Source organism: Eulemur rufifrons, chromosome 7, assembly GCF_041146395.1.
Source record: "Eulemur rufifrons isolate Redbay chromosome 7, OSU_ERuf_1, whole genome shotgun sequence".
NCBI classification, from domain to species: Eukaryota; Metazoa; Chordata; class Mammalia; order Primates; family Lemuridae; genus Eulemur; species Eulemur rufifrons.
The window spans coordinates 25,207,825-25,226,562 of record NC_090989.1 but is presented as its reverse complement, the minus strand read 5'-3'; the positions used below and the strand labels follow the sequence as shown (position 1 = coordinate 25,226,562).

General features: G+C 38.2%; 1 protein-coding gene across 2 annotated transcripts in view; it reads right to left on the bottom strand.

Annotated features, from left to right (window-relative positions):
* C7H21orf91 (chromosome 7 C21orf91 homolog) overlaps positions 1-6,263 on the bottom strand; it is a 28,874-nt gene extending 22,611 nt beyond the window's left edge. For both annotated transcript variants that reach the window (XM_069472433.1, XM_069472434.1), the window contains exons 1-2: positions 6,248-6,263; positions 5,162-5,295 (exon numbers count right to left, since the gene is read on the bottom strand). In XM_069472433.1, coding sequence (XP_069328534.1) covers positions 5,162-5,288 — 127 coding nt within the window. In that variant the 5' untranslated portion in view covers positions 5,289-5,295; positions 6,248-6,263. The remainder of the gene's footprint in view (positions 1-5,161; positions 5,296-6,247) is intronic.
* Between the last annotated feature and the right edge of the window lie 12,475 nt (positions 6,264-18,738).

The window sequence follows — 18,738 nt, the reverse complement described above, 5'->3', positions numbered from 1 at the left end:
TGAAAAAATTATTCAAATGTGTTTAAATTGACATTAAAAGGCAGCTAAGGAAAAAAAAAAATTAACCTTTATTTCTAAGTCACTATGGTTTGAATGTGTCCCAAAAGTTCATGTTTTGGAAACTTAATGCAACAGTGTTAGGAGGTGGGACCTAAGACGTGATTAGGTCATGAGAGCTCTGCTCTCATGTCTGGATTAATGTCATTATCATGGAGTGGGTGAGTTATCTTGAGAGAACTTTTTATAACAAACTATCTTTGTTTGTTATAAAAGTGAGTTTGGCTCTCTCTTTTTGCCATGGGATGATGCAGCACAAAGGCCCTCAGTAGATGCGGGCCCCCAGAACTTGGACTTCTAGCCTCCAAGACTGTAAGAAATAAATTTGTGTTCTTTATAAATTACCCAATCTCAGGTATTATTATAGCAGCATAAAACTGACTAACACACAAGTATATCAAAAATCTCCAAGCTAAAGTTCAGAAGTCACATTAGGCTTTATACGTAAAAGTGTAACTAATATATGTTGTTTGCCAATATGGGATGGGAAACAAGAGAAATAGGCTAATGCCAGATTGAGTTGGCTATTTATAGCTTCCCTATTATATGTGGTGGGATCATTTACTTAAGTGGAAATATGTTCATATGTCAGAAGCAGGACATAGAGGAAGAAGGACAAACCTTGAGCAGTAAACAACCAGTTCTAACTGACAAACTAAATCAAGGATTTAATAGATTCAAACTGGTGCCTGACTATTTACAGTGTAAACAGTGCACCATCAAAGACAGACAGAATCTAGGAACAATAAAATTAAAAGTAGGCACCGGGTTCACTTATGCCTTAACCAAGAAAAATCACCTAGAGATTTTTCTTGCTGAAGAGATTAGGAAGAAGCTGATTGCAGGTCTCCTTCTAGAAAGGTTCCTGAAAAAACCAAATTAGGGGAGGAAGAAGGCCAAGATGGACCACGTAGAGAACAGCTAGATATATGCTTACTCCTCAACTAGCAAGGTCAACTTAAGCTAAAAACTGCTGTGTGTAGGCTGAGTGTCCCTTAACCAAAATGACTGGGACCATAGTGTTTCAAATTTTAGATTTGGGAATATCTGCATTATACTTACTGGTTGAGTATCTCAAATCCAAAAATCCAAAATGCTCCAATGAGCATTTCCTTTGAACATCATGTTGGTACTCAAAAAGCTTTGCATTTTGGAGCACTTTATATTTTGGATTAAGGATGCTCAAACTGTATATAAGGAATTGGCCCAGTCTATTATTAGAGGAAGGTAGAAATGCTCTAAGAATTATTTGCACGGTATTTTGGCACAAAATGAAAACCAATAATATGGAGTAACAGTATTGGAGCCTTGGAACTTTCCCCTCGTCAGTCTTATTTCCAACTCTGTTACATTACAATTGAGTTCCATTATTGGTTCCTAACCACCTTGGGCTGCCTTCTTCTCCACCTGGACAGCTTAGGGAATGGTAGTGATTTAGTTGTTAAAAATCATTAGAAAGTTTAGCATAATGAACTGTGATGCATATTAGAGTATTTCATCAACATGTGTGAAAAAGTATATAGTATCTTAAGACCTAGGATAGGCTACAAATATTAGGGAGTTTATGCATCTGTCTCCAAACCTAAGAGGTAGACAAGTTATTCTAATGGTGAATTATAGGTACACACAAAAAAATCAACCTTATGAACATTTAAAAATATCTGAACCCTCAAAGTACATTTCTTAGGTCCTTGAATTATATCACCCATGGCTTGGAAGTATATAAACCTTAGGTATCCCTTTTCTTTTCATTATTGTAAAGTCACAGCAAAAGCCAATTTAGAGCCATGCCCAGAATACAAAATCTGTCCAACAAGATTAGTCTTTTGTTATTTCTCTTTCTTCCTTTGTCTTCATTTTATAAACATATGCATACACACAGCTCTTAAACAAGAGGCCAGTTGATTAGGAGATCAATGTTGATTTGATGTAAGCAACAATCCAAAAAGTGAAAAATATTATTTTTGTTTACTACAAATGTGTGGACTCAGAACTAGTCTAATTGTCGTTATTCTTTGAGAGAATTTATTTTTACTAAGCCTTTTCTCAGAGAAAAGAGAGCTGTACAGCAAATTTAGCAATTAGTAAGCTAAAAACCAGGCAATAGCAATATTACCATACTCCCCCCCCAAAAAATTATAACAAATTATTCAAGTTAAATGTCATTTTTTAAAGTCCTTCTTACATTTTAGTCTATAGACTAGTATTGTGCTGGGAACTTGGTAGAAGAAAGAAAACTTCAAAGATATTTTTAAAAGTTTACTGACAAAGAATATAACTTGTTATTTTTCTGGTATATGACTATTATCACTTTTTTTCCATTGATTTTTAATGATCTTTATGCTGATATAAAAAGTAAAATTTTATGGAATTTAGGGTATTCATTTCCCTGCACTAATTCTACCATAATTTTATGATATTAAAATGATTATAATGCACTAGTTTGTCACTGTAGTAAAAGTGAAAATGTATATTCATGAGAGCTGAGAACTGACACCAGATAAACCAAAAAGAAATTATTTAATTCATTTTTCTCACAAAGGTTACATTGGCATTTTAATATATAAAACCTTGAGTATATGTAGAGTATTAAATGAAATTGTTCTATTTCAAATTGGAAATTGTCCTTTAAACTGAAGACAACTATTATTTCCAAAAAAACAGGACTTAATGTCATACTTATATATTGAGATATTATCAGAGCTGAAACATGTATAAAGATGGTACCCAAGGAATGTTTTGTACATTTTTTACATAATGATTGAGAATCAGTTAAAAGGCATATTTTGGAAAAGCAATTTAAAAAATTTAAGTTTCTATGGAAAAATTCCATCACAACATGAATCCTACTAATGATGATTTAGCAGGAAGCACTGGTTAGGAAAAGTTGGCTGACCGAATAGCAAGGATAGTCAGTTAGAATTTAGGAGAACAGTTTTTAACATCAGCCCTATAAATTAAAATAATTATTGATAATAGATCAATGGAATTAAGATCACATATACCAGAACTAGATAGCCATGCTTCAAAGCCCAGGACTGTCCATTATTAGCTATGTGACATCAAAGTGCATTTCTTAGGTCTCTAAAGTTCAGTTCCACCACATTTAAAATGGATAATGATAGTAGTCATCCCAGAGCTATTTTTAAGTAAATAAGATAATCTACATAAGGTACTTAGCACAGCACCTGGCATATAACACCAGCTTTCCATCATGGCTACAGCAACCTTGAGTAATCCAACTATCTGGTCCTCAGTTTCCTTAAATGCAAAATATAGGGATTGGACTGAATAATTTTTAATGTCTTTGCCCATCTAAAATTAAAATTCTACAATGTATCAGAATATACAGGGCCAATTCTATTCCCCAAAAATGTAAATTTAGATTTTTCACTCCTGCATGATTAAGAGCATGATAATTCAAATACTACAGAAGAATCACATTTTTAAGTCATTCTTTTTTTTTTTTTTTGAGACAGAGTCTGGCTCTGTCACCCTGGGTAGAGTGCAGTGGCATCATCGTAGCTCTCTGTAACCTCAGACTCCAGGGCTCAGGCGATCCTCTTGCCTCAGCCTCCTGAGTACCTGGGACTACAGGTGTGTGCCTTGATGCCTAGCTAATTTTTCTTAGTAGAGATGGGGTCTCGCTCTTGCTCTCTTGCTCAGGGTGGTCTTGACCTCCTGAGTTCAAGCAATCCTCCAGCCTCCCAGAGTGCTAGGATTATAGGCGTGAGCTACCGTGCCCGGCCTTAAGTCATTCTTTTTATTTTAATTTATTTTTATTTTTTAAAAGATGATCTATGTTGCCTAGGCTGGACTCAGATCTTCTAGGCTCAAGGGATCCTCCTGCCTCAGCCTCCCAAGCAGCTGGGACTATAGGCACCAGCCGCTCTGCCCAGCTAAGTCATCTTTTTGAAATTAGTTATTATTACTACATTTACTAAAGCCAAAGTTATAGCTACTCTATCTGACCCACATGAAATCCATGATCTTCCATCACATACTGTTTGGTGACCACAATTTCTGAGTAACAAATTCTAAGAAGAATTTCAAGGTATATAATCTTAATGCATTTTTTAAACTACAAGAATATTTCATATCTCCTAGAAAAATAAAGATCATGAAAATTTTCAGATATATAATCAGGAACAAAGAAATACTGTTTTGAAACTGTCTAAAATCTAAGGGTCTAATAAAGTTTCTCTACTGATATGTTACAACTCAAATTACAGGCAAACTTTTTTTTTTTTTTTAAAAAGAAACAGGGTCTTGCTCTTGCTCAGGCTGGTCTCAAACTCCTGAGCTCAAACTATCCGCCTGCCTCGGCCTCCCAGAGTGCTAGGATTACAGGTGTGAGTCACCACGACAGGCCTAAGCTTTCTTTTAAGTGTTAGTTTTAACATGACAACATTAAGATTATGGAAACATCCCATGTTTCTTAGAAGTAAACTACTGATGTCCATAGACACAGTAACTGTGTACCAACTAGAATGAATGCTTTCAATAACATTTAAAAAAAATATTTGGAGAACTTTCCTTTATATAGCTTAGAGACACTATTAAGAAATTTTAAAAACCTTTTTAGTTTAAAAAAATTACTAATGGTGTGTGTGATTACTGAAAAGATATTATCTAAAAATGTTAAAACATTTTTCTGGATAAGACAGCACTGGTGGAAAAAGAGTTCAGGCTCACCTAAGTACTCGCATGACAAGCCCAAATGAAAAAAATTACATTTGCCCATCAATGTAAATTGTTATGTTACTTCTCAATTTAAAAACACACACGTGTGTTAAAATCTGACAACTTAATAGGCTCTCAGACCAGAAAACATGTTTACCAGCCAATATTCATTCTATTTTTATGTTAGCAAAAATGGAGTTGGTACTATGGGTGTTTAAAAAACAAAGATTTCTCTTACATTTATAACTGTTAACTCCTGCTCCATTTTCAGAAACCCTTATCTTTGACAGATCTCTTTACTTCATACTTAGCAAGATTTCCAACCGTTCAAAATATTTCAGTTTTACCTTATAGCCACTTCAGCAAAAAAGCAGTAATGCATAGATCATGCAATAAAATCAACACTATAGTGTGTCCTTACCCTCAATATTTAGCTCAAAACAAATGTGGCAGAAGGAGAGTGTTTCTTTGTCGGTTCCCAGTTTACAAACGCTGCAAATGTTGTCATCATTCAAGTCAATGTTTACAAACTGCTCCTCTTCGTTCATAGTGCCCCTATGAAGAAACAGAAAAGGAAAGTTACAGAATTTCAAGAACTTGCCTCTACGGCAGGCAATATTGGGAACTTCTAGGAAACGACAGGGACGTTGTTCAGTTTCTCTAACCAAACAAGCATCGCCATACTTGCACTTCAATACTATACTTTCATTGTGCTAGTGAAACTTAACGCCTGGCCATAGGGCGACACTATACCCAAGTGTCTTTTTTGTTGTATATTTCATTTCGTTAAGGGGATCAGAGGGAAAGCTGTTCGCGGGTGTTTCGGTCTTCCCCCTCGGTCCCCCGGCCTCGAGTAATCAGGCAGAGAGAGCTTAGCGGCGAGGCCTTTTCAGATGCTGGGTTCTGTCACCCTACTTAACGCTGTTAAATGAAAGAAAAACGACCTGCACGGGACACTGCTTTGCTAACTTCATCGTGGGAACCTTAGATGCATTTCGCTAACTTGGCGTTGCGAGGCTCGCTATCCGAGCTCTGCGGCAGAAAATGCACGTGGAAAACGCGAACACCCGGGGAGGGCGTCCCGGCCGCGTCCGAGGCACCTACAGGGAAGGCCGAACGGCGGCTCCCCGGGTCCGGGTCGGGCACAGCCAAAGCGGCCGGAGCCGGGGCGAGGGGAGCCGCGGGATCCCGGAGCGCTGCCGGCTGGAGCGCCGCGTCCCATCGCCCCGGGCTTCCTCCCGCACATGGGAAAAGCGTCCGAGGGCCACCACGGCCGGTCTGCCCAGCCTCAGCGTCTAGGGGAGCCGGGTTTCTGCCCAGCCTCCGGCGTTGGGGGCGTGCGCCCGCCCCTCAGGCTGTAGCGGACCCGCGTCTGTCCGACCGTCCGTCGGGGCGCGCACGAGCGCGAGGGGTCGCGGGACTCGGGACTCGAAGGAGGCGGGACGACAGGGCTAGGGGCCGAGGGCCGGGCGCAGGCAGGGCAAGAGCAGGCGTGCGGGGTCTTTACCGTCCAGCTCCGCGGGCCGCCACCGCCGTTCCTCGCGGCTCCAGCTCCTCCACTATTGTTTCCGGCCGCAGTGGAGGCGGCGGCAGCGGAGGTGGCCGCCGCGCGCCTAGCCCCGCCCTCTCCCGCCGGCGCCATCCCACGAAGGCTAAGGGGACCGCGGCGCGGCCGGGGGCAAAGCTGCGCGCTCGCAGAGGAGCTTCGTGCCCTGCTCCCGCCCTTCCGCACCGACGGCGCAACCGCGACTTGTTTTCCGTGATTTGTTGTCTCTTGGCCGGAGTTCCTTACCATTCTCTGAACCGTGGCTCTTCAGACCCCCCTCCCCGAGGTGCGTAGATAGATGAGTCCGTCACCACCTCCCCTTCAGCGTAGTGCAAACTACTGCCCCGAGGCGGGGGCCGCAGGGGGGCGGGGGCAGGAGAGCGACGGATGGATGGGAGAAAGGGACACAGATGCGTGGGTAGGACTTTGTCTGAAATCAGAGGACTGAAGCAAAACACTCTCACTGAACTTTTAGTTAGGTGCCAGTTGCAGTATATGGTGAAGGAAAAGTTCACATTTCACGTGTCATGATATAGGCGTAATTTTAAATACAGAAGCTTTTTTATAGATTATTTTTAAAATGGGGCGCCCCTCCCCCACAATATGGTACATTCCTTACACACACGGGTATACTCCCGGATCCCTACCTTTTATTTTTAGGTTCCGCCCCTTTCTCAAAGTCTCTGCTTGACTTTTTTTTTTTTTTTTAGGTTAGGGCTCATGCAATAGTTTCACTTACATTTTCTATTGTAATCCTCACAATAGTCTAGAGAAGAGAAACGGGAACTGTTCGCTCATTTTTCCAGACTAGGAGTAAATGACCCAGGTTATCGCAGTTGGTTAGAAAAAGAAGCTGGGACTTGAACCCCAGGCTGCTGACAGAAGATCGCTGTTATTTTCCACAGCATCCTAAGCACCTGTTCTGGTTACATTCACTAATAGAAAGGGGCCTGGGTTGTCAGTCCACGTGTGAATATTCTTGAACTGATGGTAGGAATGGATTCCATAGATTTTTAAAACTTCTGGATCAAATTGGCACTTATTAAAAGCCATCAATGCCTCAGAAAAGTGATCTGTACTCTGGCTACTTAAACTGTAGTGGATGAACCAACAACATTGGCATCACATGGTGTCCTGTTAGAAATGTAAGCTCTCTCAGGTCCCATCCAAGATTCCCTAAATCATAAATAAGCCCCCCAGGCGATTCCTGTGCACATTAAAGTTTCTATTAATTGAAATAGAAAAGTCTATGCTTTTTCTATTTGAATTTCTCATTCTAGGTAAATATGACTAAAAGGTGGATTCTACTCATCTTTTTTAAAAAAATGATTCTTTTAGTAAGGTATAATTTACAGAAATAAAATTTTCCCACTTTAAAAGCACAATTCGATGAGTTTTGACACATATATACACTCGTGTAACCACCACTCCAATCAAGATATAGAATTCATTTATATTTACTGTAATTACTGATATGATTGGATTTAACTCTACCTTCTTGCTGTTTGTTTTTTATTTGTCATATATGTTCTTGTTTGTTTCCCCTCTTTTTATGCATTCTTTAGATTAGTTTTTTCTTTTTAGTATTTTGTTTCATTTTTCTTCTCTATTAGCTATATTTTATATATTCCAATTAGAATTATTGTATATGTATATCTATTCATTTATTCTTGGGTTGCTCTATGGATTAGTGGATCTGTTTTTAATTTATCACAGTCTATTCTGGTACTACTCACTCCAATCCTGGCTGGAATCCTTTAGTATTACATTGGTGGACCCTTTATCTAATTTTTTCAGTCCATTTTTCGTGATCATTTCCTTTGTGCCTCGCTTATGTCGACTAGAAAGATAAGAGTTCATAAATTTGGAAAGGAAAACTTTATTTCTTATAAAGGGTTACAACTTGTGGCCTGGCCATCCTGACAGGCTGGGAAGCCTATCCTTCAGCAGAGACTGGAAGCAGCCACTTTGAAGAAGGAAAGAGTGAGACAGGAATTTATGCTGAATGGGTTGGCTAAGTGTGCATATTCAAGAGGTTATAGAAAGAGCTATGAATATTCATGAAGATGCACATATAGGTGCAATAACTAAACATGTATGTTACATATACCCCATGTTCACTTTGAGGTAGAGACGTAATATTTAACTGTATTATACTTAGACCCTAAATATCAAAAGGTAAAGCAGGGACACAAAAACACTCAGTGCACAGTGCATTGGCCAGAACCAGTTCATGGTTGGTGGTCTCTTATCAGGATCAGGAGAAAGTTACTGAAATCAGTCTCTTGTCTGAAGAAAGATGCAGTTATGGCTTGTGGAACAGGGAGGTGAGTCAGTTAGCTTCTGGTGGTTGGTGAGCTGCAATTGTTTTAATATTGCTCATCTTGAGGCCAGTGTTGTTTAGCTGCTAGAGAAAAAGAAAAAATAACCTCTGTGTTAGAACATAGTTTATTCTTTAAGTGTCGGGATGCATGACTTAACCCTTGCCTGGCATGGCCTTAGGTCTTGTTTATAATTGGTATCTTATTTCTGCAAGGAGTCCATTCTGTCAGTCTTATGATCTCAATTTTAACACTTGTAACAGTAATACATGCACCTCCAGTCATCAGCTGCATAATGATGTTTCCGTCAATGACGTACTGCATATAGGACAGTGGTTGCATAAGATTATGAATGAGCTGAAACATTCCTATTGCCTGGTGATCTTGTAGCAATCATAATGTTGTGGTGCAATGCATTACTCATGTGTTTGTGGTGATGCTGGTATAAACTAACCTACTGTGTTACCTATCACATAAAAGTATAGCACATACAATTATGTACAGTTCATAATACTTGATAATGATAATAAATGTTACTGGTTTATGTATTTACTGTGCTATAGTTTTTACTGTTATTTAAGAGTGTACTCCTTCTGCTTATAAAAAAAAAAAAAAAAAGGTTAACTGTAAAACAGCCTCAGGCAGGTCCTTCAGGAAGTATTCCAGAAGAAGGCATTGTTATCACAGGAGATGACAACTGCATGTGTGTTACTGCCCCTGAAAACCTTCCAGCTGGACAAGATGTGGAGGTGGAAGACAGTGATATTGATGATCCCGATCCTGTGTAGGCCTAGGCTAATGTGTGTGTTTGTGTCTTAGTTTAAAAAAAAAAATTAAAAAGTTAAAAACAATAAATTTTAAAACTAGAAAAAAGCTTACAGAATAAGGATATAAAGAGAAAATATTTTTGTACAGCTGTACAATGTGTGTTTTAAGCTTTTTACAAAAGAGTAAAAAATTTGAAAAGTTTATAAATTAAAAAATTACAGTAAACTAAGTTTATTATTGGAGAAAGAAAATTTTATATAAATGTAGTGTATAGTGTTTGTAAAGTCTGCAGTAGCGTATGGTAATGTCCTAGCCTTTCACGTTCACTCACCACTTACTCACTGAATCACCCAGGGCAACTTCCAGTCCTGCAAGCTCTGTTCATAATAAGTGCCCTACATAGGAGTAGCATTTAAAAAAAAATCTTTTATATCATATTTTTACTGTACCTTTTCTACATTTGGGTATGTTTAGATTCACAAATACTTACCACTGTATTACAGTTGCCTGCAGTATTCAGTATAGTAACATGCTATATAGGTTTGTGGCTTAGAAGCAGTAGGTTATACCATATATAGGTATGTAGTAGGCTATACCATCTAGGTTTGTGTAAGTACATTCTATGATGTTCACACAGTGATGAAATTGCCTAATGATCCATTTCTCAGAACTATGCCTGTTGTTAAGTGACACATGACTGTATTTAGAATGTACACAGTTACAATGGTCTTTCTAGTTTACCATCTTATTTGACAAAACGAAACAATTATATACTTGAACAGTCAAGAATTTTATCTTTCACTACATTTATTTCTAGTCTAGTAACTCAGTGAAGTGTGTAAAAATGTGTTATAAACTGTAAGGTGATATACAAAGATTAGTTGTACAATTAGTTCTTGATCTAAAATAGATACTACTTTGACTTTAGGCTTAAGTCAGTTAGGAATTCTTTCAGATGCAAGTAAAGGAAAACTTGATTAACAGTGTCTGAATCAAATATGAGTTTATTTGTTTCACAGAACAAAATAAGTAGAACCAACTGCTAGCAGTTGTTATTGTTGTCAAGACTACCCTCTCTGCAGCTCTCCTGGTTTTCCTCTCAAGAGTGGCTCTGCAACTCTTGAGAGGCAAGGTATTTTCTTTTTTTTTTCATTTCAGCATATTATCGGGGTACAAAAGTTTAGGTTATGTATATTGCCCTTGCCCCCCACCCTGAATCAGAGCTTCAAGTGTGTCCATCCCCTAGACCGTGAGCATCGCACTCATTATGTATGTATACATCCATCCCCTCCCCCCCACATCTGCCCGACACCCAATTAATGATATTCCTAAATGTGCTCTTAGGTGATGATCAGTGAAACCAATTTGATGGTGAGTACATGTGGTGCTTATTTTTCCATTCTTGGGATGCTTCACTTAGTAGAATGGGTTCCAGCTCTATCCAGGAAAACATAAGAGATGCTATATCCCCATTATTTCTTATAGCTGAGTAGTACTCTATGGTATACATATACCACATTTTATTAATCCAGTCATGTATTGGTGGGCACTTGGGTTGTTTCCACATCTTTGCAATTGTGAATTGTGCTGCTATAAACATTCTAGTGCAGATGTCTTTTTTATAAAATGTCTTTTGTTCTTTAGGGTAGATGCCCAATAATGGGATTGCTGGATCAAATGGTAGGTCTACTTGTATCTGTTTAAAGTATCTCCATATTGCTTTCCATAGAGGTTGCACTAGTTTGCAGTCCCACCAGCAGTGTGTGAGTGTTCCTGTCTCTCCGCATCCACGCCAACATGTATTGTTTTGGGACTTTTTGATAAAGGCCATTCTCACTGGAGTTAAGTGATATCGCATTGTGGTTTTGATTTGCATTTCCCTGATGATTAGAGATGTTGAGCATTTTTCATATGTTTGTTGGCCATTCTTCTGTCTTCTTTTGAAAAATTTCTATTCATGTCCTTTGAGGCAATGTATTTTCTTTCAGGAAGTTAGAGATGGAAGATATGGTGATAAGGGGAAGAGGAAGTTACATCTTTCACTTTTACTAGGAAATAAAAACTTTTCTGAGAGACCCTAGCAGATTTCTGCTTATATATGATCATCAGAACTGTTATATGACCTTTAACGTAATGGTTCTGTGAAAGTGAGTATTTAGTTTTTTTAGCCTCTGTGATAGAAAGCAAGGAAAAGAGACTAGGTGGAAAAACCAACAATGTCTGCTAGAAAGATCTCATAATTTTGTTTTCTGAAAGTCACTTTTGTATCTGTGATGGTCAAAATCATTCTCACTCATCATTTAAAGTCCGATTCAAATAAAAATTCCTTTAAGTTTTCTGCTACAAAAGTTTTTCTAATCTTTCTACGTTCCTGAATTCCCACAACTTTTGCTCATGCCACTACTATTGATATTTTTTTCTAACATGGTCTCATTTTTAAAGTAAGGGATTTAGTATGTTTAGTATATCCATCCATTCACCTCTCACCTCTTTGTTTCTCTTCATATGCTATATCATTCTCTCCTATTGGAAATGTGCTTTTTCCATTTAGCCAGAAAGATTGGCATGTGCAGCCCCAGGCTCAAAACCTTCTGGTCCCATGACTCAAATGGTACTGGAAACTTAAGATGTGTGCATGATCGATTGCATCATTATTTCTATTTCTTCACCCCTTCTGTCTGTCATATGACCTTACAGTTCACTATAGTGGGCAGAATATATTTCTCTATTCCAATGGGATATTAATGAACATGGTAATGAGCAGAGGCCTTAGCTGTGTGGCTTTGCTTGGCTCCTTTGGCCCTGTCATATGTCACTAGAAGTTCACCGGGGAATTTGCTGGTCCATGTGTCTCTCCACATGAGAGACATGTGGAGCAGACCATAGCCCAACTTGCAGCCTAAAGCTAGGTAGACCCAGCTGACCTATAGACCCATGATAGATGTTTGTTGTTAAAGCAGTGAGTTGTGGTTTGCTTTATTATGCAACATATTGCAGTGATAGTTGATTAATACAGTGGGATTCTGAATGTCAAAGTTTAATTCATATGCTTATCTGTGAATCAATTACAATGGCTAAGTTCTTTAATTGGCCAGGCTGTATTATTTCCACCTCTCCCCCCAGCCTGAAATAACTCAAGTTGGCTCAGGAATGGAGGTATGGGAATTAAAATTTGATATCATGGTATGCAAGAGTTTCCCCAAAGGAAAGTGGTGCTTGTTACCAGAGGAAGAGAGTTAGTTTGAAACATAAACAGGAAAAAACTATCTATGACAATCTACTCTGGTGCTCTTTATACATTGGTATTCACTGTTAAATTTTAAGCTGGTTGTGTGCAGAAACTCTGTCTTACTCATCTTGTATTTACTTCAATACTTACTAAATCTTACAATTTGTGCTTGAATCCATTAGGATTAGGTTTCATCACAAGTAATATGAAAACCCCAAATAATGGTGAGTTTAAAAAGATAGGGCTTTATTTTTCTTTTGTGTTTAAGTCTAGAGGCGGGCATTCCAGGGCAAAGGCAGTGCTTCTAATTCACAAAGTCCTCAGGCATACATGTTGCTTCTAGCTTTCTGCTCTGCCATCCCTAGGATATGGATCTCATCTTTGTGCAAATGGTAGGTTCTTTCATTAGAACCACATCCTAAATAGAGTGGAGGAAGTGGGAAGATAGGGTAAAGAATATATAGCAGCTACCTTTTAAGAATATTGCTCAGAAACTGCTACGTAACATTTCTGCTTACTCCCACCATCGAGGTGGTAAGGGACTAACTCAAAGGGAGACGTGAAGATCGCATCTTTATTCTAGGTGTCCATGTGGCCAGTTAAAAGTCAGGGCTTCTAAAAGAGGGAGCATGGATATTGGAATACACAAGCAACCTCTGCTGCAATGCTCAATAAATATTTCTTGAATGAATGTGTGAGTGAATGAATCACATTAAAAACTAAAATTGATTATTACACTCTGAAGATTAAATTTTCAATCTTAGAGTCTATTCTGCTTAAATAATATATTTGAGGTTTAAATACCTATTTAAACTATTTCTCATTTTTAGTAAGAAAGAAAGCAATAACTATTTTCAACATTTTAAAACAAATTTTAAAACTTATTTTAAAATTCTTTTTGATTTCCACTCAAATTGAACAGTGTGGCAGGCTTATTTCAGTTTTCTAAAAGTCTAATCCTTACAAGATTCTACACACATTCTAGTGCTTCTCTGTTGGAATCTTTAACACTAAAGAAACTATCGCTCTTAAAATTATGGCTCCCCTTAAAGCTTAGACAAGCATCCCTTTGAAAGTTTGGGATACAGATATTTGCATTAAAGAGATTTATAACCTATAGTTTTAGTAATGCTGACATTATGTGTAAGCTGTCTGCTGATCCATTGTCTTGTTGTGCAAGCAGAACAAACCAAACCTATTTTCAGTCTGTGGATAAATTCTGTGTTGGCATTTCTGGGAGAAGATTGGGAGTTAACTACCAAGCTATTGATTTTTTTTTTTCACTTTGAGCCAGATCCAGTCTTTAGTAATGTGCACATTTCCCACTGTTAAATCAAGGTGATAAAAGGAAAGTTTAGGATTGATGTCTGAAGTTAGAAAAGTCTGTTTCATAATATTTTACCAGAAGTTTATTTTTATATTTTATTGTATAAATACCAGATGCCTGGGTGTGGAATACTCAAGCTCGAAATTGAAATCCAGACATATTTCTGAATCAGCCCTGCCCATGGAGTTAGATCTAAAATTTAAAATTTCATTGTAATTCAGAAAGGTTTCTTAATGAGAGATGATAGCATCAAAGATACGTGAGAAAGAATATAACTTTTTTTTGGTTTTTTGCTTTTGGAATTTCTACTAAATATATTACTTTTCTACAAAAGTTAAAACCAATTAAAATGTAAATCCTTCATTTAATCGTTAATTTTATTCATTCAACAAATATTTATTAAATGCATATTCTATGTGAGATACTGCACCAGATATTATTTTTACAGTTGAAAGCCAAACAGAGTCCCTCCTCTTAAGAAATTTACCACCCAGTACAAGAGAAAAGCCTTAGGCAATTCCATTTGGAATGGAGTTTTCAATGGCAGTGAAATATATTTGCATTTCAATTGCTGTAGCACTGTGAAGGTGTCTTAAGTATCACATCAGCAAATAACATTTTTATTTCCTGCTTTTTTCATTATTTTGCTAAATCTTACACGTTAAATATATTAATAATCCATTATCTATAGTCTGTAAGAAGTGAGAGTTTCCGCCATAGTTCTTTTTTCCCCAAAGTAATTGGAAAATGTAGATTTCAAAACCAAAAACATTTTAGCTATTTTGAAAGCAAATAGCTAAAATTATATTCTTTATAGAAGATAATTTCTGCATTAGCTAAATTTCTGTGTTAGAGGAGAATAAGTTGTCATAAACACTGACTGACTTAGAAAATAGTGACTTAATGAACACGATGATTTCTCCCTCATGTAATAACAGAGAGTGGTTACTCCAGGTTGGTAGTAGCTCTCCTCCACTGCTAATTCAAGAACCCAGGTTTCTTCCATTTTGTTTTGTCCATTCCCTAGTACCATGTCATTGGGTGTGAGCTCAAGACTGTATCCAGATTTCAGCCAGTGGAAAGAGGAATAGTGTGGAGGAGGCACACCTCTCTTAAAGTCCCCAGTCCTGAAGAGGTAGGCACACATTACATCTACTCTCATTTCATTGCTGAGATTTAGTCACATGGTTACATCAGTCTGCAAGAGAGACTGGGAAATATAGCCTAATTATGTGCCTAGGAATAAGGGGTGGGTGATTTATGTTAGATTATGGCTATTTCTCCCACAGCCTGCAATTCTGGCTGCCAAGTTTTTGTGTGTATACTTCTTCTCACACTCATCCTTTCACCAGGCAAGCCACAAAGAGCACATTCATCCCTTCCCCAAGAGAGACAACTCAAAGCTCCATTAAGTTGCCGAATCCAGCTCAATGTCCATGATCCCTGGGTGATGTTCAGTCCTCTCACTCACATCCAGGTGTAGCTCTTCATTGGTTGGTGACATATAAACTGAAGGTAAGATACCTTCCTCTCTTTTTGTTACCCCTTCCGACCACAAGAATAAATGGTGGATCAGGAACTGGATAATTGTAATTAAAACTTCTCTTCAGAAAAGGGAAGAATGGGAAACACAGCAGTCACTGATGCAAACCACTGATGGAATTTCAAAGACTTCTGTCCTGGCAGTGGAGGAACTTCCTTGATTAGACCTCGTTTCTCCTTTCGGAAGGAACTTCCTTGTCTCTTATTATTCTTGTTCACATCTGAAATGGATTTGGGGAATTCGTTCTCTTTGGAGGGCCACAGATATTTTACAGTTCAGTTTTCAGGCCGATAGAGTCACTTGGTTATTTGATTCTTAGGTTCATAGATTCTTTAGCAATGCAATTTCCTCTATCTTAGTAAGCTCCTACATTATTTGCTGTTAAGGTGCCTGGGAACACAACCAGAAATTTTTCTGGATGTATTCGACACAGTACTTCAGTTTTTACTTTCTTGCTCTTCCTCTGACATGCTCTTTCACTTTATTGTTGCTATCCTGAGGCCTTCTGAATAATTAGGCTTTGCTGGGAAGGCAATAGTCTGACCTTTTGCCTTTTGGAATTAGTCAGCTTTTCAGATGTTGGGGGAGTGTTAGTCTTTGGCCTTTTCTCCTTTAAATCATTGTCACATCTTTAGGAGGAGGTCTTTTCAGATCACCTTATTTAAAACTTCCACCTGGTCCCACCTTACCCTGATCTTTTTTTTTTAAATACCCTTTATCACTTTCATATACATAAGATAAATATATCTTATTTATTATAGTAATTATTTATTGTCTTCTCCCCTCTGGAATATAAATTCTGTGAGGTTTGGATGTTATATATATTTTATTCTCTGATGTCTCCCAGGAACAGAAACCTGCCACATGGTAGGTGCTCAACAAATATATGTTGAATGAATTAAAGATTTGAGATTGTGCTGACTTTTTAGGATCTGCTATATATCATGCTGTAAGTTAGCTGTGCAAATACTGCAGGTTACAGCCATTCCTTCCTCTTCTACATGAATAGAATTCCTACTTTGTTCATTTGATGGAGTAGTGCAGGAAGGATGCATCTCTGTTCTCTAGCCATAGAGTGCTATTCTATGACAGTTATGGAAATTCCATTCTACCCTGTTGGAGACCAGTCTAAAATGGAAAAGCGAAGTAGTCTTCACCCATGAGAGATAAGCAAAAGTATGGTAGCATGGAGGACCTCTGGAAAGAAAAAAAAAAATTTTTTTTCCTGTTCACTTCCTTTCTGCTTCGGGTTTTTTTTATTTTTGTGATAATATGATATTGGAGCTTCAGCAGCCATCTTGTGATTATGAAGGCAGACATTGCTAACATACTGAGATTAGAAAGTGGAAAGATAGAAAGAATTCTGAGTCATATGACATAACTAAATCACTGTACCAACCTTGGAATCACTTCCTATTTAAATGAGATAATCAATGTTTACTTTACTTAATCCATTTTTGGTCTGCTAGTCTATCATTTGTTGACTGCAGCTGAAAGCATCCTAACTGATAGAGTAGCAGTATATTCAGTAACTGATGAGATTAAATTGCTACCATATTGCCATTCATTCATCCATTTGCCCATTCATTTATTTATTGAATAAATTTACTGTATACCAGGTTCTATGTAAAACCTAGAGGTGAAAAGATTAATAAGACACAGTTTGTGCATGGCCTCAAGGAACTGACAATAGGGGAACAAACAAATCATTATAAATTATCTATCTAGCACACTGTTATCACAGAGCAAGTGCTTACTAGCATCCAAATTCAGTATAATTATTAGAACTGTCAGGTTGCAGTCTGTTCTTGGTTCCTGGTGTGCTCTTGCTGAAGAATGACAATACACACTGATACCAAAGCAAGCAAGAGGCAGTTTATTGAGCAGAAGCGAGATACATTCCCCACAGACAGTGAACGGGCCCCTGTGGCTACAGGAGGCCTGACTATTAACTAGAGTTTCATTTTATATTGTCTGAGTTTTACCCTCCTTGGCAGGTGGGGCTCATGCATCACCTCGATGAACAATTGTTAGTTATATAATCTGAGTCTTACTGCGCATGCGGATTTCCTGTGAGCCTATCTGAAAGCCCACTGGGAGGAGGGGAGGCAAAACCACAATGCAGATTTATGCTAATGACATGATAATTGGCTCAAGATTACTTTTGGTCATCTTCCAGTCCTACTGCACCTGTGCTGCTTGGCTTTCTGGGAATCCCCTGCTGCTTTCGAAGTTAGCATGCTGAGTTCTGATGGGCCATGCATTACCCCTCCCTCCTGCTGTGGTTATTTGAAGTGGGATACTTGTCCCTCACCCCTGGGAGAGCCAGAGGCCGTCCCCCCACCCCTCACAGTATGTACCTAATAGAACTAGTATAACTAGTTAGTCTTCTAGGCATACCAAGATGGATAGAGGCAGTCTATCCTGTCACGTTTGCAGTGGGTCTACATGGATTTTATTCTCATTCACCATTTGAGGGAGGCTGTCTCCTGGTGCCACAAGAGGAATGGCACCGATGTAGGCAATTGTAACCATATTATTTAGTTTGTGTCTATTCAGACATAAATGCACATGCAGAGAAGAATATTGTGGGGTTAAAGAAGCAGGTAGGATAGTTTGCCTCTTTCTTCTCCATGCCCACTCATAGGTTCTTCTTAAATACTCAGTAGAATAGAATTGACTGTGCTTAGAATGCGTGAATCAAATTGTGGCAGCTTAAGAATACTGCTGCAGGCTCTTGGTGAATTTTGCATATATTCTTATAAAATGAATTAGAATAGCGTATTGTTAAATATTTCAGTGTCACCATCTGGAAATCGATAGTGGTTTTTTGTCTTAAAGAAAAGCCCTTCATCTTTATCATCTCAAACTAGCTATCTAGTCATTGATATATTGAGACATTTTCTTTGCAAAGCTGTTCAATATCTGCAAATGGTAATGTTAGCTGCCAAATGAGCTGTAGGCTTTATATCTAAACTCAGTAAAGGAAGTTGCATGTACTCAGCTCTTTTTTTGATAATTTAAGTTCAAGTGACAAACGTGTGCTTGGGATAAGTCTTAACTCTTTAAAAGTGTCTCATAATAATTAGGTTCACTAAACTACTTTTCATGTTAGGCTAAAAGTGTATCTAGAGAGAAAGTTTATCTACCAAGAAAAGGTAGTGACTCAGGGTCGTGCACTGACTTCTGACAGGTGTAACAAGGAGATTATATGCCCATGGAAACTGTTCAGATAGCACTCTTAGTTTGCTGTGTGTATTTAAA